Raw genomic sequence first — 26,135 nt, forward strand, 5'->3', positions numbered from 1 at the left:
TTGAGAGAATTTGCAAAGCTCCCGGAGTTAGTAGTTATTAACAGTTACCAATCCAACATTTAAAAATATTCCAAATGTCAACATTTTCGTTTTTTTCTGAATGTTTCGTGCAGAATTTTATTATCAATTGTGCAATTTAAATAGGTTTCCTTACTGAAAATTTAACGTTCTTTCAGGTGGCAGAAATTAGATTTTTCTATAGACAGTAATTCTGAAGTTTATAAGCAATTTAAGGGACCTAAGTCGAAAAAATAAAAAACACCAAAGATAGGTCACACCCGTCTCACGCACGGTCACCTCTTAGTGGGTAGAAGTCAAAAACCAAAAACCCACTCTGTACAAACCCGGTATCGGTAATAAATACCTATTAGAGGAATGTAATAAGTTAAGAGAGTATCGAGAACGGTGTGACCTACCATCTAATCTGGAAATAGTTCTTAAGCATAACAGTGACTTCAAAGATAATCTTATTAGGTACTTAAAATTGATAAATACGTATGGATACATGTAACCAACCACACGTGGTATACCTCCATTTTGCAGTGTGAATGTATTTATTAGCGTGGGTGATGAGGTATGTCTGGGTGTGGTTGTGACTGAATATCGAGTACCTGAACAGGCCCGCACAAATTAGTTTAGGTAATTATATATTTGTTGCGTGATTTGAGGGAAGGTCGCGCTATCTAGGTTGTAGTAATACTGCTATGATGCTGCGACTTCTCCGTTATGAATGTATTTATTGGCGTGAATGTTTTGTGTAAATGGACGTGGATGTCGAGGAATATCGAGTACTCCACAAGCCCGTCAAAAGGAAATTAGTCTAATGGATGAATGAAATTCTGTACATACTGTATGAATGTATTTATTAGCACGAATGGAAGGAAGTCGGTAGGATTATGACTATCTTACTGACTTTTTATTTAGTTGTAGGGGCAGGACCTCAGTCGTGCACCTGTACTCTGAGCCCTGCCAACTGTAGATTAGGTGATCATTTTCTTAGAGTGGGTGGGTATTGTTAGTGAGTCTGTAAACGAGCAAAAAAAAAAGACTAGCCACCTCGCCCCACGTTACACAAGGCTCACAAAAGTGCATGCTTTAGTTGGAATGCAATTGATTAGGGAGGAGTCAAAATACTTTACCCAAAAATTTCTTTCGCAAAAAGTTTACAGCGAAAACTCCATATGTGCTTCAATCGGCACATATGATTGTCTCAGATCTTGAATCTTCTCGCTGTTTTGCCTTGTTTTGTCTAAAATTCTTATTCATCAGCCTACTCACTTACTTAACTATCTGTTATTTAATGGCTTTACGCTTAATGGCGTTAAAGCGGGCCAATAAGGGATTTCAATCAGTACCCTGGAATCAAGTTCAAGTGAAGTCAAGTTGAAGACTTCTTATCGAACTCGAAAGCAAACTTAACCTTCGGGGGGGGGGGGGCATCACCTTCAATCCCCCAATGACTTTTCTTCCTTCTTTCTTCTCAAGGACTTCAACTTATTGAATTTTGAATTATATTATATATAAACTTTATACATTTTGAAACAATTCAATCTTCTCTTAAATTCATTAGCGGGGGTAAAACCGCAATGATTAATTACGTTTAATGGCTTTAACCACCACATTATAAAGGATCGTTAGCGTGTCCAATATCCAATACCCAGGCTTAAATAGTCCGTGTAACAAGTTAATCCTTTAATATTTTCCTCTGAATATTTCATCGAGTAAACCTGCTAGGATCAACCAGTTGGATTTAAAACCTGCCGTATTAATTTGTCTTTTTACCTTCCAGGTGGAAATGAAAGTCGGAGACAGGGTGAAGGCGCAGTGGTGCGTCAGGAATTGGTATTGGACGACGGCCTGGCGGACCCACGAGCTTTACATGCTCTTAATTGTGCTGGTCATCCCGGCGACCGTCATGGTGATCACGTACACGGCGATCTGCAGGGAAATATGCCGCGTTGTTCGACGCCGGTACCATATGACATCGGCGAAAGGGTATCTAAACGGACTTTTCTCTTTCTCAAAATCCTCTTTTGATTAAAACGACAATAAAGGATGGATTAAGTATGAGTCTTTGTAAGAGTCAGCTCCAAGGGATTTCAACATGAAATGAAATGTTCTTTGATTAAGATAAAGACGGGCCAAATGGAAAGAAAGAAAAGAAAATGTCAAGAAAACAAAATTTACATTAATTTATATTAATCTTTTTATGTTTATTCTTTTTATGTAAGGTCTTGATTGAGATGAAAAGTTAGTGTCGCGAGTGGGATTCGAACTGGCGACCTTCGGCTAACAATACACCTCTGCTCTAACCACTTGAGCTATCGTGGCACTAAGCAGAAGGTCCTGGGTTGGAATGCCGCTCGTAACACTTTTTCCTCTCAACCAAGACCTTACATAAAAAGAATAATTTATTTATATTTTTAAACGTCTAATAATAGAATAGTTGATGAATTAATGTAATTTCAAGTAAAAAAAAGATGCAATAATTATACATACATAAAAAATCAAATTTTGAGAAGCAGCGTAAAAAAATACTATAAGAAGTTGTACACATTACTACACATCAAATACACCTCAAAAAACTACTAAACTTTCAGGAAGACTAATAAAACCTTTAATAAAAACTGTATTTGTAATAGTGTAATGATTACAAGCCAGATGGAAAGAAAAATATGCTCAAAAGTAGGAAAAAAAAGGTTTTTTGAAAAACTGTAAAACGTCTTGAAAACTAAACAATTTTTTTATATAAACCTGAAAAAAACTAACTTCCTAACAAAAGATACCAGATTGGTTAAAAACCAGAAAAAAAAACGACTCTCACTTATTACTACTGATTAATTTAATCTCCTTATATTTAGTAAAGATGTAAAACGTCTTGAAAACAAAACAATTTTTTCATATAAACATAAAAAACTAAACTTCTTTAAAAATATCGATTTTGGTCAACAAAAAAAAAAACTACGATAAATGTCAAATACAAGCTTACAACAAAAGAGAAAAAAATGACATTTGTGCTGCTAACTTACTAACTTTCCTTACATTTAGTATAGATGTAAAACGTCTTAAAAACAAAACAATTTTTTATACAAACCTGAAAAAAACTAAGTTCCTAAAAAAAGGTACTAGATTAGTTAAAAATCAGAAAAAAACTACTCTCACTTATTACTACTGATTAATTTACTCTCCTTATATTTAGTAAAGATTTTTATATAAACCTGAAAAAAACTAACTTCCTAAAAAAGATACCAGATTGATTAAAAGCCAGAAAAAAACGACTCTCACTTATTACTGCTGATTAATTTACTCTCCTTATATTTAGTAAAGATGTAAAACGACTTGAAAACCAAACAATTTTTTCATATAAACATAAAAAAACTAAACTTCTTTAAAAATATCGATTTTGGTCAAAATCCCCCCCCCAAAAAAAAACTACGATAACTGTCAACTGTTTACAACAAAAGTGAAAAAAATTACATTTATGCTTCTAACTAATTAACTCTATATTTAGTAAAAATGTAAAAAGTCTTGAAAACAGAACTATGGTGTTTTTTTTAATAAACTTCAAAAACTCAACTTTCTAATAAATACCAATGTTGGTGAATAACAGAAAAAAGTCCATCAATTATAAATAATCTGGCATAGAACAGAAATGAAAAAAAAACTCCTAGATATTACAAAACATGTATCAGTCATGATAACAAAACAGTTTTTTATATAATCCTCAAAAGTGTAGTCAACTTACAGAAAAAAGCATATTAACCATATAAATTAAATTATTCATTGATTAATGAAATTTCTTTGAAAACCAAACAGATTTATTTTAATATATTTTACTTTTGATTTTAAGATAAATTGTTACTTTGAATTAATTAAGGTTTTTAGTTGAGATAAAAAAAGTCAGTGTCACGAGCGGGATTCGAACCCACAACCTTCGGCTAGATACGCCGCTACTCTACTACCACTTGAGCTATCCTAACTTCGATCCACTCGGACAGTAACTTCCCATCTCAACCGCACCTTTTGAATTGTCCCTCCTTATTTGCCATTTTTCAAATGTCGTGTAATCCATTTGATTCTCGACGACAAATGAAATGGCCACGGAAAAATGGCAAAAAGGAGGGAAAATTCAAAAGTGTGGGGTTGAGATGGGAAGTTAGAGTCCGAGTGGATCGAAGTCACGATAGCTCAAGTGGTAGAGCAGCGGCGTATTTAGCCGAAGGTTGTGGGTTCAAATCCCGCTCGTGACACTGACTTTTTTTGTAAGTGTTATCTTCAGTTGAAAATCCTCAAACCCTGGACCTGAAGGACCTTGTAAATAGGAAAAAACACTATTTGATTTATTCACACGGTTTTTAAAAAATAAATATAAAGACATATTTTAATAAGGTTGTGTTTGATTTTTTTTTTTTCAGGAATCTGACCTGCGAGAGTTTCCCTCTTGCTAACACAAATAGGTCAACCAAGTTGAAATTTAAGTCGAAGTTCAAATGTGACGACGCCGCGACGGTGAGACAGGTGTGTTAATCCTTCAAAAAAATACCAACACTAATCTGCCTAAATCTAATTAATTTCCAGTCTGTTTTAATTTTATTTCATCCATTTTTAAAATAAGCCCCTGTAACAAATTTGTCACAAGAGCTTTTCCTTGAGTCTTTCTGTTTTTTTCTTTTGTTTTCACCCCAGCTTTATTTTTTTTTTCTTTCAACTAAGCGAAAGCATTCTAACCCAAAGTCTTATTGTTCAAGATGTCGCACTACAAGAGCGAGAGACAGGTATGTCGATTAATTTCAGTCCATAACATTTTTTTTTAAATTTAACAAATTAATAAACTATTTAAATAATAATAATATGGTTTCGGTTTATTTATTGACAGAAAGCTTGCCCTATTTATTCTTTGCATCCAGTTTTTTCTTTTTGTTCTTTTTTTTTTTTTTTTTTTCGCAACATTGGAAAATAAGACATCCTCCAGTTTCCAGCCGTTTTAACATTGAGTACGCGAAGACTTACGACAGGCCAAATATTTATTATTAAATTATTCATTGATTAATGCAATTTCATTGAAAACCTAACAGATTTGTTTTGTACTGCATGAAAACAATCACGATCATTTGGTTTTAAACGAAAAAATAAATCTTTGATTCACGATTAGGTATTCATTAGGTAAAACATAACAATAATCGGATCGTTCACCATGTCAAAGTCCTTTTTTTCTTAATGTATATTCATAAGAGAATACATTTTCCTCAATTTTAAACACGCTTAAACCATTTTTATTTTCATTAATATACTTTTCCTTCAAAATAATATGATTATGTTTATTTCATTTAGCTTTATTAATAGCATGAAATGTTAATATTAACAATTTCTAAACTAAATCATAACGTCAGTTTTCAATTTTTTTTAAAAAGAAATATCTGCCTCACAAACTACAAATCTAACGTTTATAAGCATATTAAAACATAAATCAAGAACAAAAATGGATTCATGTTGCAATAGGCAACTTTCCATTTAAAAAAAAAATTGGAAACTAAAAGACAAGCTATTGATGTTTCGGATTAAGTATGTGGTCCAAAAAAATTTTATTATGCCCTCCTCAGCTCTAGATGGTTAGTTAAAAAGCAAAAATAAAAATTAAAGCTCATATATATCAACAAAATTTCATATATTTCGGTCGTTTTTTCTTTTGTTTTTACTTTGTACAATACTAAGTTTTGACTGGTTAACAAATAATAAATAATTTAACCAATAAATAACTCCATTAAATAATATAAATATTATTTACAGTAAATCATAATCGTGACGAGATCTAATCTAAAAAGATACGATCATTAATTATTAATCATGGCTGGACAATAAGTCTCTCTGATAAAAAACAAACTATCAAAAACATTTCTTTTTTCCCTTTAATTACGTCTGGAAGTGTCGTATTACCAGAGAACCATGTATTTGTAATGTAACCATTAGCCAAGGGATGTGACAAGTCCATGCATGTAAAATCTTCCTGGTGTTCTCTTTGAGAACACTGGGCGTCTAAGAAGTCCCCCCGGGGATAAGTCCGGACGTTAAAGATCCTCATGGGTCTTAATATCCAAGAGTAAAAATGGGAACTGAAGCTCTCCTGAGTTATTCCTCTCCTTTATAGTCGTTCAGACTTTTTAGGATGTTCTAAAGACAATACTAGTAAACCTATGTATCACAGGGGCGATGAGAACAACCCCTACAAACGCATTAGAAACTTTGCTAAACCTACCTCCACTGGAAATATTCATACAAGGAGAGGCTAGGAAAAGCTCAATTAGGCTCCAGAAACAATTAAATTGGAAAGGAACTAAAAAATTCGGGCATACAATCATAATCAACAAAATCAGACACACATTATTAGAAATGGGGACTGACTTTTTTTTTATCCCGGAAACAATCTTCACAACTTCCTATAAAGTCTCAACGGACTATAAAGGAGAGGAAGAACACAGGAGAGCATCAGATACTCTCATATATATATAGAGATGGCTCCAAAACAAACGAAGGAACCGGATCAGGCGTTTTCTGTACAAGCCCAAAACATGAGCAATCAAACTCATTAGTGAAGTACACTTCGGTCTTTCAAGCGGAAATGCCATCAGTGCTTGTGCCCTGGAAAATCTTCAAAGAGGTTACATTGACAAAAAATCCTCATAAGATCAGACAGCCAAGCAGCTATTAAAGCATTAGCATGTAAAAGAATCACATCAAAACTAGTCAGTGAATGCATCCAAAATGTCCAAAACATGGGGGAAGACAACAACCTGATGATATCTTGGGTGCCAGGGCACAAGGGAATTTTGGGTAACGAGAAAGCAGACAGACTGGCCAGAGGAGGATCTGCAAGACCATACATAGGCCTCGAACCTATTCTTGGGATAACAAAAACAAATATAGAATCCTCCATCGCAGAATGGATCCAAGCAAAACAAAAGGAGAAGTGGATAAACTCTAGCGGTGCTAGACATAGTAAACTTATGATGAAACAACCCTCACCGAAACTAGCAAAACCACTGCTGCAATTGGAGAGGGCCAAACTCAGAGGAGTGGTAGGACTACTAACATATCACTGGTGCATTACACAACATGGGTATATACAACGATGATCCCATTTGCAGATTATGTAATGAGCAGAAGAAAACAGCCACTCATATCATCTTCGAATGCGAAGCAACAGCTCAATGGAGATTTACCCTAACGTACGGAAAAGACTTAGGGAATCAAATTGCAGCAACAGTCAATGACCTGATACATACTAAGAAGAAGGATTGGGTCTATTGGCTGAACTAAGGAACTAGGAAGGTACAATAAGCCAGAATACAAACCCCGCTTCCTAGTATCCTTTTCCACCATACCATACCGTACTAAAGACAATTCCCATTTCTAATGGGTGTATGATTTTATTAAGGTGTTTAGTTCCTAGCCAATTTGATTGTTTTTGAGCTTTTATTAGCTAAATGAGCCTTTCCTAGCCTCACCTTGTATAAATGTTTCCAGTGGAGGTAGGTTTAGCAGAGTTTTTAGTGCACTTGTAGGGGTCGTTCTCATTGCCCTTCTGATACATAAGTTTGCTAATCTTTTTATGCTGCCTAGTTATTGAGTAGCTACTTTTTGTTGAGGTATGGTCCGAGGTTAAGGATCCATAGGTTAATGATCCATAGTTCCTACAAAATGTACTTTTGCCTCACAAGCTTTACTTAATATTTTAATAAGTACGATTTATTTTTGGTAATTCCTACCATAAGTTAGAGCCATTTGTTCATGTATTTTCGAAAGAACAGTTTATGTAATTTGTAGTAAAGCATTTAAAAGGAAATGACTCCTTAATTAAAATAGAGCATTTATTATGCGTTTTGTAAATTAAAAAAATATAGATTTTTACATATAACTTTCATTTTTTTATAAATTTTTGGTTTCTTCTTCGTGAAATTACATATTTCTTTAATGATATAAACGTCGATCGTGTTTTAGAAATGACAAAAAATCTTTCTCAATATCTTTTTAATGCCCTCATGGAAATATTTTCATGTTCAACAGAAATGCTCGCACGTCCATCTCAAGTCCAATAAAGTCTAAACGCGTCGCGGATATTTTTTTTCTTGTCTGTAACTTTGTCGATGATTATAATAATGCCATGCTACAAATGGCCCGCAACCGATTATAAATTCATTACGCGAAGGCCCGCTGTATATGCGTCGATAATCGATAGTCAATAACAGATGCGGTCCGATTTCTCACATGGCGGATGGCCCAGGGAGTAATTATTCAAATCAAGGAAAGCACTTTTCATCTAGAACCCCCCCGGAATAGTCTAGCCTGAAGACGTCTCGTTTAGAATGAAGGATCGGGATATATTTACATATAGATTTGATTCAATTCACCTAAACCGCCAAAACGCTGCACTGAAGGCAGCCGCTTCCTAGTATCCTTCTTATCATCATCATCTTAAATCCAATCTTAGTCCTTATAACAATCTGGCAGTGAAGAATTGGTAACTCAAAACAAAGAAAAATTACATCAAGAAAGAACGAGAGAGATGAGAAGTATGTAAAAAAAAAGAGCGTTTTGACCAAAACATTGTTCACTAATGGCATATTCACGTGAGTCGGTTTATCTTTCAATCGGGGCAAAACGCAATACCGGAATAAATCAGTTTCCCCTTATGAAAAACGTGTAACAACATCCCGGTTCATGTGAAAAATCAGTCGGATAAAAAGGAATCGGGTCATACACCATCTTGCTAAGGGCGAGTAGGCACTTTTACAAATTGACTTCCGGCGTTTATTTTCATCATATTTTTCATCTGGAAAATTTGGATAAAATCAACCGTTAGCCCTATTTCCAGACCATATTATGATAGAATTCCGGATGTAAAAGTAAATTTTTATCCTCCTCCCCAGACTAAAATAAATAAACCTATGTATATCCATTTATCCACCCTTGGATCCAGTGGGCCGTAACCGCTAAAGAACGTTTTCCCAGGTGATCAAAATGCTGGTGGCAATCGTCATTGTCTTCATAGTCTGCTGGGCCCCTCTGCTCATCGACAACGTGCTGACCTCGTGGGAAGTGCTGCCCAGGTTAAGGCACGGCGCTCTCAAGCAGATGGCAACCTATTTCCACCTTCTAGCGTACTTCAACAGGTAAATTTTATATTTAAGTTTTTTTTGTTTTTTTTTTTTAACCGTCAGACATCGACAAAGACGTCCAGCTAAAATTATCAAGAAAAATATCAATCAATGCAGCAAATCGATTTTCCACAACAAGCCACAAATATTATGTGGCTAATTTACTTTACGAAAAAATAGAGCCGAATCGGTTGAACACTCTTCTTTATTTCTCCAATTCATAAAAGGGGGGAGTTCCGCAAGGCAACATTCTTCCTCCCAGTTTTTATTCAATATACACTATAGACATTCCTATCAATCCCGCTACAGCTCAAATTGGTTTATTTTTTTACTTAGGATAATAACTTGATGAAAGATGGTATTAAATGAGATTGGATGTATACAGAGTTGCAAAAACCAAAAGACACTTTCAGTAAAATAGGCGAATAAATTTATTTATTAAAAAAATCACTCGGACTTGTTTTAAGCAGCCTTAAATATGTACTTGTATAGCAATAAAAACGTACGTTTTTTTCGGCTTGAATCTTCGTAGGCAATTTGATTTTCTCTCTGATTGAGATCATCTTCAGGGCCTGGGATTTATAAACATTGTTTAAATTTTACAAATACATGTAGGTTGTGAAAAAAAAATAATACAAATACAATGCTAGAGAATTTTAGATTAAAAAAAATGAATTTATACAACGTGATGGAATCTAGAAATTTTCATTTTTTTTTACAACCTACAAGTATTTGTAAAATTTAAACAATTTTTATAAATCCCAGGCCCTGAAGATTATCCCTCAATAAAGATCGAAACGTTGCCACGAAAAAGAAATTTTTTCTAAATATTTTTCTAAAACCTAAGTCACACCAGACCGCATCTCACGATATCCGAACAACCAAAATTTTAAGGCTAATTGTTTCTGCCCCGTTTTACATAAACAATAACGCACTTCACAGAGATCTTCACATGCCGACAGTTTTTTCATCCATCAAAACATATTACTGACGTTTACTGACGTTTTCATAATAAATGACGTAATCACACTAACACAAAAATACCACGCTGAAAAGAATATAGATAAGAGATTTCTTAAATGATTAATGGCTTTTATTAATCCAGAGTTATCACTGGTTAGCTTTCTCTATAACGCCCTTAATGCCACAAACATAAATTGAAATCCAATCTGCTGGTTGTACATGTTATATATATNAGAACGACATAAAGATTACAATTAAACGTCTTAATACAAAATACAATACAAACTCCGTCGTTCTTCCTTTTATTATTTCTGGCCCAAAACCTTCTTACTGCCATCACCCCTCCTCCACACGTCACTTCAGTCCGGGGGTTGACGTCATTGCTGTACATGCATCTTCCCACATGTATATGTATAATTTGAAGTATCAGAGGGGAGGGATATGTAAGTCTGTATGTGTAGGTAGGTTCGATACATAAAATGGAGCACCTATTAAAGACTGGTCAGTTTGAATACGGTGGATGTTGGCTGAACCTCCACACTTCCAGTCCGTAAGTCCATACCGGCTTAACTATCGTGTTGTAAAGCAGCATTTTACATTTGAGAAATAAATTAGAACGTTTGTCAAGAAGTCGTGCACAAGCTCTACATCGTGTCATAACCTCCTGACATTTCAGTCGTGTGTGGGGATTCCACGTCATCCGTTTATCGTTGCACAGTCCGCGGTACCGCACCTTCTCCGCAGTTGGGAGGGGAATATTATTTAACAAAACAGGGGGTGAGATCTTTTTACGTAGAGAGAAGGTAATATGGGTAGATTTGTCTGTGTTAAATTGTATCCTTTTCTTTTTACTCCAAGTCTCTAGTAGTATGAGGTGTTGGAGGTTTCGAGTGGAAATGACTAGGTCGGAGTTGCTAGAGAGAATTGCTGTATATTCTGCAAACGTGAATGCGGTGGGTTCGGGATGTGATGGCATGTCGGCTGTGGACACCTACATTGTAGGGGCCAGAACACTACCCTGAGGAACACCACAGATAGGTAAATATGCAGAGTAGGAATGGCCTTCGATGACTTGGAAGAATCGGTCAGTGCGGTAACTGTGCAGTATGAGATACTGCGCGGTGGCACTGTTGGACAGTTGAATGACGGTTGCGAAAACCAAATTGATGGTCTGGGATTATGTTTTGAGAATTTAGAATCGGAAAAATTATTGTCAATAGTTTTTCTGCATTTTACCCAAAGTGGGTAGTATACTTATTGGCCTGTATGAAGGTAGTACAGTTGGCTTTTTTGGCTTAGGGAACATTCGATTATACGAGTGCTTCCATGCTATACGGAGGTAGGTTGTACGAAGAACCGGATTAAATAGGCATGTAATGAGTATGATAACCTTTTTGGGAAGGTGTTGTAGATCATCATAAGATCAAAACCCGGAGATTTCTTTGATTTTAGGTGTTCTATGGTAGAATCAACGTCAGAATGTGAAAAAGCTTTAGAATGGAGGGATAATGCAATCATAGTGTAAATATTCCTTGTGTGAAGTTTGTGAATAAGTATGGTCTATGATGTTGACATGTGGGGTGAACACTGTGGTCAGATAAGAAGCAAAAGCATTCGCTTTTTCCTCGTCTGACATGGCCCAACTGCCGACTCGGCGAAGCAGGGTTGATATTTTGTGCTAAGATAGAAGATTTCTAGCTGCCGCCCAGAGCGATTTGTTATCCGTTGTTAGTGCTTCAGTAAATCGAAATTCCATGTACAGTGGTGGATAAAAATAAATGAATTAATAAAAGTCTACTTTACTGAAAGCGTATTTTTGTTTTTGTAACTTTTTATATATCTAGTTTCATTTAAAACGTCCTTACGTATTATGTTCTTATCATGCGTAAAAAGCCAAATCGACTGATATATAATAACGTTGTAATATGAGCAGAACAAAATGTTAAAAGTTAAAATGAGTCGGTCTCTTTACACCTCTTTACCTTGCTCACCGCCACAAATATTCATTTATTGTGCATCTTCTATTATTGTCTAGAGCTTAATTGGCAAGCTTAAGGCTTATTGTCAAATCCTAAAGTTTTCCTAAGGGCTGAAAAAAATCTAAGGCATTCAGAGAAAAATTCGAGAGGGAAAAAGGATTTTTTTGATTTTTCCCAAAAATTTGTATTTGTTGGTTTTGCAGAGTGCGGAAAACAAATATCGACATTGATTCTAGGTTGAAAATATATATTAGCGATTTTAATAAAGCCCCTCGGTCTCAAATTATGCACCATATGACAAAGCTCGCCCCTTGATTGCCTTAGAAAATTTAGTTTAAAAAAATACTTAAAAACAAAAGTTTGAAAAATGGCAAAAAGGCGGGAAAATACGAAATGTGGGGTTGAGATGGGAAGTTGGTGTCCGAGTGGATCGAAGTCACGATAGCTCAAGTGTTAGAGTAGCGGCGTATTCAACCCAAGGTCGTGGGTTCGAATCCCGCTCGTGACACTGACTTTTTATCTCAATCGATACCCTACATAAAGATTAATTAATTGAAAGAAGTTATCTGGCCAATCGGACCACGAAATCTAATGGACCTAAAAACAAATCGTACTTGGACACTCTCAACACGACACACTAGAATGGACACATCTACACGGAAAAGATACACTTTGAGCCCTGAAGATGATCTCAATAAAGGTCGAAACGTGCCATGATAAAGAAAATGTTTTTCTAAAACCTAAGTCACACCAGACCGCATCTCACGATCTCCGAATAATCTTAAAAACATAGTTGATATATGATTTGTGTACCCCCCTCCAAAAAAAAAAAAATTGTCAAAATAAAAAAATTCCTGAAAATTTTGTCTTCCGGTTTTTTGAAAAATTACGAACATAGTAATAAATTTCAACGACTCCTCCGATCAACAAGAAACTGTACAAGTTTAGAACTATTACACGGTATTGTATAAATTTGGCCTTTGTAAATAAATTAAAATTGTAGGTACAAAATAATAGGTACATAATTTTTGTTTATTTCATCTTTCATTTACACCGGACATCGGAGACAAAAACGTTAGTTTTTTGTTTGCAATGAAGATTCATATTTAACAATGCATAAAACAAATTTTTTTCAACAATAATATTTGTTGGCCTAATTTACTGAGTGGGTGAGCATTAATGTTAGCACTAATATAACTTTTAGTTCAAACTCAAGTTACAGCGTGTCATCATTTAGCCACTAAGAACTTTTCTCAGGTGTAAAGTTCCCCCCAGGGCGGCGGTAAAGTGGCTTTAGGATGAGTGACAATGTGCCCTTGCTCTCCTTTCCAAGCTCCGAAGTATGTAAAGTTTGCGCAAATTAATTTACATACTGTAAGCGAGAGTTATGTTTGCCGTTTATTACCTTTGAAAAAGCGAGACGAAAAAGTCAGGTTTTTCCAGAAAAACACGCCTGATGATTGCGGGTAAATAAAAATCCCCCCCTTCTTTCGATACCGAGATCTGAATAAACAAACCGGAAAATTTTCCGTAGTTTCAACCCTCACACATGCTTTTTGTGGTTTTTCCTCTTGTCCAATACGCCAAGGGAAAATTTACATATTCGGCTTAAAATCTATAATTAGATTGTTCCTCCATTTCTCTTCGGACATGGACCTTTTTATTATTTATCAATAGCTCTTTGTTAAAATTTACACATTACTACAAAAACTCCAAACGAAAAAAGTTAAACCCAATAAACCTCATTATTTTCTGTTTTTTTCTGTAAAAATAAATTCCACTGACAGAAACACTCAAAGTAATTTAATATTCGAAATTCTTTGGCAGTTTCCCTCTCATATCTCAATCTCAAATTGTGTAATTGAATCTCAGGCGGAGTAGTTTCATAAAGTTGCATCAACCCTCTTGGTTAATAAGAGAAAGTTGAAAATTGAATTGATTCGTGCACCTTTTTACATTTTAATCAATTTCAACGTTCACAGTTAAAACCTTTGAAATTTCTCGTGAAGATAGAAGATACATAGATAGATGGATGGATAGATAGAGAGAAAAACATGAGAGCATTTCACCAAAGGCAGGTCAATTAAAATTGTGACTGAACTTCTTTATTCGTTTCACAACTTGTCCGAGTATGTGTAACCGTGACGAGTTCTCCAAATGCACGATTTGAGGAATCTTCCCTGACCATATGATAGTCATGAGTGAACCTGGTGGGCCCTATCAATTTCATCATGTCCGTAGTTTATCACGCAATGCTTCGCGGTAATGGGCATCGAATCCCTTCCTACCAACAAGTGCGTAAACCTAGTATGGCCTATTTGTAGCCTCGTAAGTATGGCCCTTTCCCTTCTCCACCCTTCGGGACAGGTCTTTGCCTGCCGTAATTTACTTGTCAGAATATGTTTTGTTGTAATGAGTTTTCCAAACATAGGACAAAAGCATCTTCCCTGTCGATGAGTTAGCCTTGTGTGCCCAATCCGCAAACGTTTAATGTGGATTCACTTCTCGAAGCTCGAAAGGCATTTAAAGAGCCATTCACGCTAATAAACGATTTTCACAATCCAGACATCACGCTATCGTTCTAGAGAACACGATATTCCTCGAGGTAGAGAATAGTCTCATTCACGCTAATAAATAACTTTCACTCTTCAGACATCACACTTTCAGCCTAGTGTATACGATATCCAAGTGTCTCTTTTTTCAAGCTAATAATTCGCTTTCATTTTCCAGACCGTAGACTATTCAATATTGATCGGGATGGGTGGATAATGGCCTCATTCACGCTAATAAATGACTTTCACTCTTCAGACATCACCTTTTCAGCCTTGTGTACTCAATATCCACCTGTGTGGGGAATAGTCTCCTTTTTCAAGCTAATAATTCGCTTTCATTTTCCAGACTGTAGACTATTCAATATTAATCGGGATGGGTTGATAGTCGCCTCATTCACGCTAATAAATAACATTCACTCATCACACTTTCAGCCTAGTGTACTCGATATTCATCGGAGTGGGGGATAGTCCTCGCATTCATGCTAAAAATTTGCTCACAACGGTCAAAGTTATAAAGAGTTACAACATTAAGGGGCTAAAGACGTAGCTCTGCCCAACTCCAGATATAACTGGAAAATATTGAAAGGTCGTGTTGTTAATTTTAACAGCCTAACCTGAATGAGCCGATAGGGCAGCGTATTCACAATTGCAGATGAAAAACCAAAGTTTTCAAACTTCAGAAGGAGTCGGTCGACTACTTATAAGTCAAAAGCAACCCTTAAAAATCAACAAAATAGGGGAAAATTTTCTAATTAATTAAAACATGTCGTATGAAATAGTTGTACTTTATTTTATCGGATTTCATGTTTTTAAAATCCCTAATAACATAATCCCAATAATAGAAACGATTCGGTAAAATAAATTTACATGGAATTACAACCTGGAGGACCTGAAATGGGATCGGTAACGATCGGACTTCTTGTGACGGTTCATCAACTCGCCCAAGTTCCAGGCGAACTATTGTCGTTTGGGAAGAGGCCTTGTCCCAAATTCACACTATGTTACGTAACATTGTTCAGATTGTAAAATCGACCCGAAATTTTCAGCGATGTGAATAATTAGAGTATAGGTAAAAAAATTTCCAAGCAGTTTCTTGTTATGGAAAAAGAAAAACTCGAGGAAATCTTTAATAAGTCGGAAAAACATGATCACAATATCTCTGTCCTTATTTGTATTTCCCTAGGGGTTGAACAGACCTAATTTTCCGCTCTTTCTCCTCATTTCAGCCATTGTCTCTTCCACCTTTCAAAGCCAATACTTCTCTTCTTGAAATAAAAGAAAAACTCGTAAACTGATTTTTCTTTTTCTAATATGACAGAATGAAATTCGAGACAAATTATATTCTACCATGCATGCTCTAAACTAACATTCCTAAAATCAGTAAATCGCTTTGAAATTATACATTTAATAATATATTTAAATTATAAAAATCTCGGCGATCGAGTTGTTAAAGCGTCCGACTCGACTTTATAATAATAATAGTAATAAAAATACATTTATTTGCTGTCCAATTATTTTAAAAATGGTATAACGAAAATATTTCTTATTATCTACCATACAATTTCACAGCCTGTTCTCAAGATGATAAAGAACAATAAATAGATCTTTGTACATTTATATGGAAAACATGTGTTACTTATTGGAACGAATGTATTTACTAGCGTAATGAAAGGGCTTATCCCCAATTATCTTGAAGAATATTGATTACCCTGGGGTATTGGGAATGAATTGTGATGTTTGTGAATTTATTAGCGTGAATGGAGAGGCTTAGCTTCATTTCCCAAAGAATTATAGTGTACCCGAGGAGTAGCAAGGGGGTCTGGTACGTGAATGTATTTATTAGCGTGAATGGGAGGCGTATCTCCAATTACCCCGAGGAATGTCGAGTATTCTGGATATTGCGAATGGATTGTGGCGCGCGAATGTAATTTATTAGTGTAATTGATTTATTTTTATGGAAAGTGTGGTTGAGTTGAAAAACTAGTTCAATAGCGACACACTACTTTTTCAACATTTCGGTTAATAAGACCGACTAAAACATGTATATTAGTGTAATTTATTAGCGAGGATGGAGGGGCTTATCCCGAATTACCGCGAAGATTTTTGAGTACAGGTAGAATCAATAGGGTCTGATGCGTGAATGGAGGGGCTTAGCATTCATTTCCCCGAGGATTATCCAGTACCGGGTTAACAGCAAGATGTCTGGTGTGTGAATGTATTTATTAGCGTGAATGGGAGGCGTATCTCCAATTACCCCGAGGAATATCGAGTATTCTCGATATTGCTTATGGATTGTGACGTGCGAATGTCATATCAGTTTAATTGATTTATTTTTATGCAAAGTTTTGTTGAGTTGAAAAACTAGTTCACGAGCGATACACTACTTTTTCAACACAACCATACTTTGCATTAAAAAAAAATCAATTTAAAATAATTATTTCGGTTAGTTAGACCAACTAAAACATGTATATTAGTGTAATTTATTAGCGAGAATTGAGGGGCTTATCCAAAATTTCTACGAAGACTTGTGGGAACAAGGGGTAGCACAAATGGGGTCTGATGCGTGAGTGTATTTATTAGCGTGAATGGAGGGACTCCTCTCCATTCACCTGGAGTAATATTGAGTACCCTGGGGTGATATGAATGAATTGTGGTGTGCGTACATTATTTATTAGCGCCAATGTTGGAGTTTCTTCCTCAATTATCCCGATAGGGTGAATGAATTTGGATGGCTGTGAATGTAATTTATTTGCGTGAATGTAGGAGTTATCCTCAAATACCCCGAGGAATATTGAGTACTGGCTAGTGTAAATGTATTTATTAGCGCAAACGGATGGCCCCGTTACCATTTTTGTACGACAGGGATTTAAATGATATTCGATAATCAGTTATCAAGTTTTTACCAGAATAATAATTAGCGTCTAGCCTAATCATCAAAGGTGACTTTTGGTGTTCTTTTTAAGCAAATAATTTGTATATACATATTAAAAACAAAATTATACCATGAAATGTTCCCTGAAGAACGTCTGCATTTACAAGAGCTTCAGAGCTTAGCGAGTGTTTTATTTTAGATCTTCCTGTGAAATCACGTAAGATTTAATCAAACTTATTGTTAGCCTAGGTCAAATTAAGCCACATCAACTTACTAAATCGTCTTTGAAGATTATTACGAGGTATTAGAATTAATACATTGTACATAATTATGTTAAGCAACAAAAGTTATTAGTTTAATTAGTATACCGTCATTATCCTAGATTTTTTCAATTAGATTTAGTCGAAATGAATTCAAAACCTACTATACGCGCAACGCAGTGTATAGTAATGGTAGTATCCAAGCGGTTTGATGTAATAGATAGTAAAAAAAATATTTTTTTAAATTATTTAATATATATTTATTATTAGTTTATTAACACATTATCATAAACAAGCGTTGCACACATAACTGACGTGTACGCTTCATCTTCTTTAATATTTAGAATGATTCAATAACCTGATAGTATTCCATAAAGATTATTACATTAAAAGATTTATTTATGCATTTATATAACTGGCTTTGAGTACAAAGGCCGGCTGTGTTTAGAAATTGGACAATTTCATTATTTCGTCGCGGCTGGTCCGCTGAGTGGGCAAATTGCTTTTGGGATTTGAGAAGAAACCAGTTTCCATTACAAAGCGGTGTACGTTTGAAAGTTTGGCAACCGTGGAACATCCAGTTTGGGGGAGGGGAGGATTTTCAACTGTGAAAACGATTCCCGCCCCGATGAAAACGACTCGACGCGCCGGGAGGCGTGTATGTTTGTTTTAAACTCGAGTTTTCAATCATCCCGTTCAAAAAAAAAAAATCCGTCGTTTGTATTTTTGTTTTTGTAAAAAAACGACAATAAGAATTTATTGGTTACAGAAAATTAAAAGAAAGATAAGAAATTAATTAAAAGAAAAATTATGTATCCCTTAAGTTTGGAAGAAACCTTAATGTCCAACACGTTTAATTATTTTATTATACTGATTAATGAATTTTTCTGAATTTAAATTTAAGTATTTTTTCAATGACAAATAAGAAAAATAAAGCTAAATAAATTATAATTATTTACACGGTAACTCTTAATCAGTTAAAGGAATTCACGGCGCTAAGAGCAACCATGCCCGCAACACACCAAGGTCTTGCGGAATAGTTGATCAGGCGCCTTGTTTTACAAACTATCTTTCACCTTTTATTTTTTTTATTTATTTTTTATTATTCTTTTAATGTTATTAAATTTTTTAAAGGAAATTGATGAAAAAAGTATTCATTCGAATTAGAACGTTCGTGAAAAATTCGAAAAACTTCCCAGTTCTTCATTACTTTATATGATATTTGTTGAAATATTATTTAATCATACCATATTAAAAAAAAAAAAACGTGTATTTTCATATCTGTAAGTGGTTTTCTTAGATGTTTTTTAAGGCTGGAATATTTAAGTTTTTAAAAATCATTTCGTACTTAAAAAATTATAAAAATGTCAAATAATGGATGCTAACACTTCGCCTTATACAAACTACAAAAAAAATTTAGCCCTTAAAAATTAACAAAATTTCTAAACTATCGGATGACTGTTCATTGTTTTCCATGCCGAGTACGGAAGCCAAAAGTTTGATTAGAACAGAAATTACTTGTCTAATGTTCAGTGTGATTTAGTGCTGAATCGCAGGCATTTCTGGAAATACGTGCCGGCTGGAATTCCACAAACAATGACTGACAATAATTAAAGTTTGACACTAACGAATTTGTGTTTAATATGTATTTAAACATATCTAAAACCAAAACAGCGACTTAATAAGAAAAATCAAGGTTTATTAATTAAAGTTATTCAATACTACTGGAATACAAAAAGTGAAAATTAATTTAATAAAAGCCCTATTTGTATTTTTCAACAAATACATCAGGTTTTAAAGAGAATAAATCTAATATTCTAAAGCTAATAACACTGCGCATTCATGAGAACGTGGACCACAATGAAAAACAAGCTTTTAAAATTGAAATTCAGAAGCACTTGTCGTCAAATTATAACAAACATTAGAGGAAGTACAAAATAAAATTCAACGCTATGTAACATTTAAAATTCGATTAACTGGACAGCCTAATGGCTTTTATCTCTTTAGGATTTACTGAAAAAAATAAAGGAATATAAAGAACAGAATAGAATAATAAATTATTATTTAAATTGATGACTCTTGAAGTTAAGTTATATGACTAATTATCAAATATGTATACATCCAACTATATAAAACGTATGTAAGAGGAGGATGGCTGACGACAATTTGATGGATTTTGGTTATTTCTATTGTATCTAAATCTATTGTAAATACGTTTAATAAATAATTTCGTTTAGAACAAAATGTTAACCTCTTACACTTTTTAATCTTGTTTGAAATTTAATTAATTGTAATTTTTTGTTTTAAAGTATTTTCTTTTTTCTCTAATAAGAATCTATTCAACGCTTCTCGATATACTCATTTTATCATTTAAAACAATGTACATATTTATTTGAAGTTTAATTAAGATTACATGGAAACTAATAAATGTACGATTTCTACGAAGAAAGCCTAATAACATACAAGAAAAAAGTTTAAACTTGATAAAACTAATTAGAATAAACAAATTGTCCAATGTTCTCCACCTTTTTTCATGAATTCAATTAAAAACTCCAACTTTAACCTCTTGTTTTATTGTGTCGTAAAACTATGAAATTTTACCCGTTTTGCTGTATCTCGAAATCGAAACTCAAGCGGACCTGTCGTTTGTTTTCTAAATTAAAAAAAACTTTATTATGCCTCAATTTCTTACGTTGTTAATTATAAACAACGCGAGTCACTTTTGAGAGATAAATAACAGGTCGTAATTAAAGTTATAAATAACAGCCCGTTATCGTTTATTTACAGGACAAGAAGAGAAACTATTGTGAAAACAGTGTTCGCATTAAAGTTAAAATTTATTGTTATTGTTCAGTAACTTTTTTTTTAAATATTTTTTATTGTTGATTCCAGTAAGTGATAACGACAATGTAAGAGTGAATTTATTCATGCTAGTAGCTCGCCATTTAAAATAGCTTGTTTAAAATTAATATAAATACGTAGAAGTATATAAAATTAAACATTGAAATATGTCAAATATTTTGTTAAAAATTTGTAAGTAATAAGTAATAAACCATTCAGAAATATATAGTGGGAAAAAATAATATTAGCTGTGGGGGAAAAGTTTAAAAATTTTACAGAAACTATTTATTTAGAAATCGTGAGATGAGGTCTGATGTGATGTAGGTATCAGAAAAACATTTTCTTTATCGTGCCAACGTTTCGATCTTTATTGAGATCATCTTCAGGGCCTGGGATTTACAAACGTTGTTTACATATAACAGTTACATTTTGGATGTGGAAAAGTGAATTTATACAATGCAAAATATATTTTTTACATATTTAATAATATATTTTGCATTGTATAAATTCACTTTTCCACATCCAAAATTTAATTGTTATATGTAAACAATGTTTGTAAATCCCAGGCCCTGAAGATGATCTCAATAAAGATCGAAACGTTGGCACAATAAAGAAAATGTTTTTCTGATACCTACATCACACCAGATCGCATCTCACGATTTCTAAATAAATATCGATTAATGCTCACTTTTTATTGAGACCAGTCGGAAATACGCGTAAATGTATGTGTGTCTCCTACTTTTTAAATTGTTTCCGCCATTTGAAAAACCCATGTCATGCTAAATTGGATTCCGATAGTTGCCGACATGCTAAAAAGGGTAAAAAGATTTTCACTCGGGGCGAAATTTATATGGCAGTGGTGGACATTTACGGATTATTCAGGCGGAGACAATAATGCATTTAATTTTTTTCCTCTGTGCTCTTGTTCCTGCCTTTTATCCTTGTCATCACAGTTAGAATTGCTAATGCCTTCTCCGTTGTTTCTCCTAATTACGCCCCTCGGACGAAAAGCTGGTTTTTTTAATCACCTTACACATACAACACTGGAGGGAATTTAAAATCTTTTCCTATTTAATAATTCCAACCTCGATGAATTCTGAATCACTACAATTCGATACAAATAATCGAAACAACAGTTCGTATTAAAAAGTATTTTAAAAAACCGTATAAACCTGAAGCAAGTTTTTTACCTGGTACAAAAGCGAACGAATTTAACCGTAAAATTGCGCACTTGAACGGTCGAAAAAGAAAGAAAAATACGATCCCACTAAAACGAAACGACCAGGATTATTAAATGAAAAGCAATATGAGCTAAAGGCTAAAAATAACTCTGCCAATGCGATGCAATTGGTTGTTTTGCTGACTTTTCCCACGGAACGCCTGTTTTTAAGGACAACATCGACATGAACCGATTTTTCCAGCTGGAACGGTAAGCCACCAAAACGCAAATTAAAACAGCAAGTCACGATAAGATACGCAAAAACAATCAAGCTTGTAATAATATTTCTTTTGATCAATTTGTTCCCCCACTTGATATGAACTGCAATTTTCAAAAAAGAGGTAATGAACCTCTTTGTGAGAAAATTAGCCCAATTAGAGTACTCCTGTTTCTTTGTTCAGACAAGGTTTCGGCCCCCATGCTATTTTCATACAGTGTGATGTCTTTGTTCGTTCACGTTTCAAATAAAACGAATATATTGATCTCAAAACATTTTCCTGTTTTCTTTGACTCCCTCATTTTTATAAACTAAAATATGTTATATTTGTCACCATCTAAAAATGACTGTACTGGCCTTTATTGCCTTAAGTCAATACTAGACCTCCAGGGCTGTCGTAGAATGAAGTATTAACTATTTTTCGTAGGATTTTTGTTCTAAATTTTGGCAATGAAGGCAGTTTACAATTGTTCTGTTACGAAATGTCACATTGGATTATTGTTAACCGTTGATCACAGTCAGTCCATTTTAGACCTGTATTTCGTTTCCATGTTTTGTCCATAATATTGTGCTGGAGGAATTGTGCCGTTTCCAAAAATTGTATTGGAATTTTTAATTGTTTTCCTTGATTTTCCATTGTTGAAGGGTTCTAGAATATAAAGTTAGGATTGGAAATTGCATCTGGAATGTAATCAGCTGTAAAGAAGGAGTAAAGTAAGCAAGCGAGCGTGGTTCGTTGTGGAACGCCGGCTAAAATGCGAAACAGAATTGGAAGAAGTATCACGGGTGGTTTCGAGCATCGGATTGAGGTGGGACAAGGTAGTATAAATTCCGCTGAGCTTTCAGCCCTCCAAGAATATCTGAAAGAAAACACCAGAATAAAAAAAAATTATTTTTGTTTGGGAAGGGGAGAACTAAGAGCTTTTTTCAACTATTTACTTTTTATACAAAAACATTCTTTTAACAAATTATCAGTGACAAATTTGAAACAATGAATAGATGAAAAATTCTTTGTAACGGCGCCTGAATCGACCATTCAGCAAGACGTAGGTGTGATGCGGGTATGGTTGCTCCTAGCGCCGTGAATGCAATCCTGTTTATTTAATTAGTATAAAAACTGCTCAAAAAACGAATAGGGATTTATTCTTATTAGAAATTTATTCTTAATCTATTAATTGTCTATTAACGAGAATTTAAACGTACTATTGTTAGAGGTTGATGAAGTTAGAAATAGATTTTTAATGAGATTTCAAAATTTTGAAAATCAAGGCTCTTAAGCACTACCATTTCATGTCTGAGGAAAGAACAAATAGCAGTTTTCAACTTCAATTTACACAAATGTATTTATTTGACCAGTTTGCCTTTTATAAAAAAAACATTACTTAATAAAATGAATAATGACAAATTTTAAACTATGAACAAAATAAGAAATGAAAAATCGTTTGAAAATCACGGCGCCTGAATCGACCATTCAGCAAGACGTCGGTGTGTTGCGGGTATGGTTGCTCCTAGAGCCGTGATTGCAATCGTAGTTGTTTAATTATTATAAAAACTGCTCAAAAGTGAATAATTAAATTTAATTAAATTAACCATTTAATCAAAAACAAACATGTTAATCCTCATTTTTAATAACGGGTTTACTGAAGCATTAAACATGAAGATTATTCATTTTGAAAACAAACACTTTTCTCGTCTTTTCTTCATTTTAATCCAGTTGTATTCTCTTTAACCATGTAAAGGCCATGACTTAAACCAGAAGTTCGCAATATTATTGTGAAAATGAGTCATTGAGGTCACTGTCAAGTGGATATCGTAGGGGCAGTTGGGGTTTCTCAGCGCGTGGTGTCCCGCGCTTCGGCCCGATTTCTAGAGACTGGAAGTGCCAATAGGAGGTCTGGTAGTGGATCTGTCTGGTAGTTACTAAGTGAGGACAGAAATGTTGTCATTGCTGCAAGACGGAACCCTTTCCATTGTGCCTGGCAGATCCTAAATGAAGTGCATTCGTTCCCGAGAACTCTTCGTCAACAAGACAAGAGGATCTTTAGCGTCCGCACCTGGCATATTCGGCCTTAACGGACGTTTTGATTGGCAAGATGAGAGCTGACGCACCTCTACATACGACGGAATGGTGTTAACGCCGCAGCATTGCTGTAGAGGCGCCCCAGCCCCTAAGGGCCAAGACAACCTCGCTCTAGGTCGTATGGTCGGGCCCGCATTGTGCATCGGGTCGTATGCCGCACGCAAAGGGCTAACAGGCCGAAATACATCAGCCTGTTCTCCCGCGCATTCCCTAGATGGAGAACGCTATCTCCCTCTCTATTTCCCAGAGTATTGGGACTTCCCATAGCGTAGAAACTACCTGATCCGCCCCGGCCGCGGTTTTGTTGTTAGTGGAATTGCTAACCATTCCTCTAGATGAGCACTGTCTACGGTAAAACCTCCTGTCGAGCTCAGCCTACACCGCCATGCGCATTCGAGGGACGCCATAGGCTTAGCCTAGGTGGTCCGATCCTTCGCTTCTCCAAGGGTACCACGCCGGTCATAAGCACAACAATACAAAGCATACTCGAGTCAGAGAAACCGATTCACTACCCGTTTCCGTTCGCGTCCTCAACGCCTATACGCTGTCGTCCGGTCGCAACGTCTACCGTGAGGCCGGGGGTAATAACGCTGGCCATACGCAAGCTTCACGAAGGTCACAAATAGAAGACAGCCTCTGTCTAAGATTCCGCCAGGGGCGTCACCACGTACCACCACGAATCCATTCCCAGTGAAACTAGGGCTGAATTTGGAACTTTTCAGTTACCCCGTGGTACAGATGGCCATACACCCCCCTCGTCTATGCAGACAAGATCTGGTGCACTGGCCCTCGTGTAACTCTGGTAAGGCACCCGCCGCCCATGCCGACCCTAGGCCGACACGAGTACAGCTTGTGCTTCAGAGAGGTTGCCACGCCTCTCGGCTGCACAATTATTTCTTGCCCGGATACCCCCCTTGCAACCAAGGGTTGGGAGGGGTCACAGGATAGAATGAAGGAACTCGGACTGAGAAAAGGGCCGTGGATGTGAACACGAGGTGAGTCGTTTCGGGGTCTCGAGCCTCAATCTACACTATACCACCCGTCGTCGCCGTAGTTCCACACATAGTGGGCCACGACTCTCAGGGTGGGTGCTAAATGAAGTACAAGACGTTTTAGCAACGATTTTTGGCCTCACATCGTATGTCCCTTTGCGACGACAGCCCGCCACCAGCAATTCAGGAGAATATGGTACATCACGTGCCTAGAAGAGAACATAGAACAACCCTAACCATCACCAATTGGACCGCTGTTATTTTTATTTATGGGACGCGTTTCTGTCTGTATAGGGATAGCAGGCGCCGAAGAGTCTACCGAGAACAAGGGATAAGTATACTGCCACAGTTCGTGCCCCCTTAAGGGCACTTTTGAGGACTGGGCTAGTATTTACACTGGAGGACGAAATCCAAGTAATTATCGAGGAATACATCCTTTAAACCAAGGATCATATAGGAAGGGATTTTCTATTTCTGGATTACAATGCCAGACATCGTAGAGTCAGAGTTGCTCATCTATATTTAGAAAACCTGTAAATTTCCCATCTGCCCCTTTTCCCATTTTCTCCAGACTTCAATCCCATTGAGAACGGTTGCGTTGCAGAGAAGGCTTTTCGATCATCAACCGCAGCCATTTGACCTGCAACAACTGAGTGCAGCGTTGCAACATCTATGGAGTGAAATTCTTTATGAAATTAGTGACAACCATATTAACAGTATGCCTAACAGTTGTACAGACGTGTTAGCTAACAGAGTACAAACGGTATTAATTTTTAAAAAATTATTGCATTCAATAAACAAAATTATGGAAATAAAACCTTTTATTTTTCTAAACCACTTAATTAAATTTTCCTTCATTAAAAACAATAACTTCTAATTAATTTTAATGCACGCTATAACAAAAATAAAATAAAAATGCTAGGGAAAGTAAATACCACAAAATTGGCAATATCCCAATTCATTTTTGAGCAGTTTATACTACATTAAAATAGTATAACTATAATTTAC

General features: G+C 35.4%; 1 protein-coding gene across 1 annotated transcript in view; it reads left to right on the forward strand.

The window, feature by feature from the left end:
- LOC106665962 (trissin receptor-like) overlaps positions 1-26,135 on the forward strand; it is a 66,380-nt gene that overhangs the window by 23,434 nt on the left and 16,811 nt on the right. Inside the window, exons 4-7 of the mRNA XM_024230085.1 lie at positions 1,790-1,995; positions 4,416-4,518; positions 4,749-4,775; positions 9,007-9,167. Coding sequence (XP_024085853.1) covers positions 1,790-1,995; positions 4,416-4,518; positions 4,749-4,775; positions 9,007-9,167 — 497 coding nt within the window. The remainder of the gene's footprint in view (positions 1-1,789; positions 1,996-4,415; positions 4,519-4,748; positions 4,776-9,006; positions 9,168-26,135) is intronic.

Source organism: Cimex lectularius, unplaced genomic scaffold (assembly GCF_000648675.2).
Source record: "Cimex lectularius strain Harlan isolate CLEC.00 unplaced genomic scaffold, Clec_2.1 scaffold322, whole genome shotgun sequence".
Taxonomy (NCBI): domain Eukaryota; kingdom Metazoa; phylum Arthropoda; class Insecta; order Hemiptera; family Cimicidae; genus Cimex; species Cimex lectularius.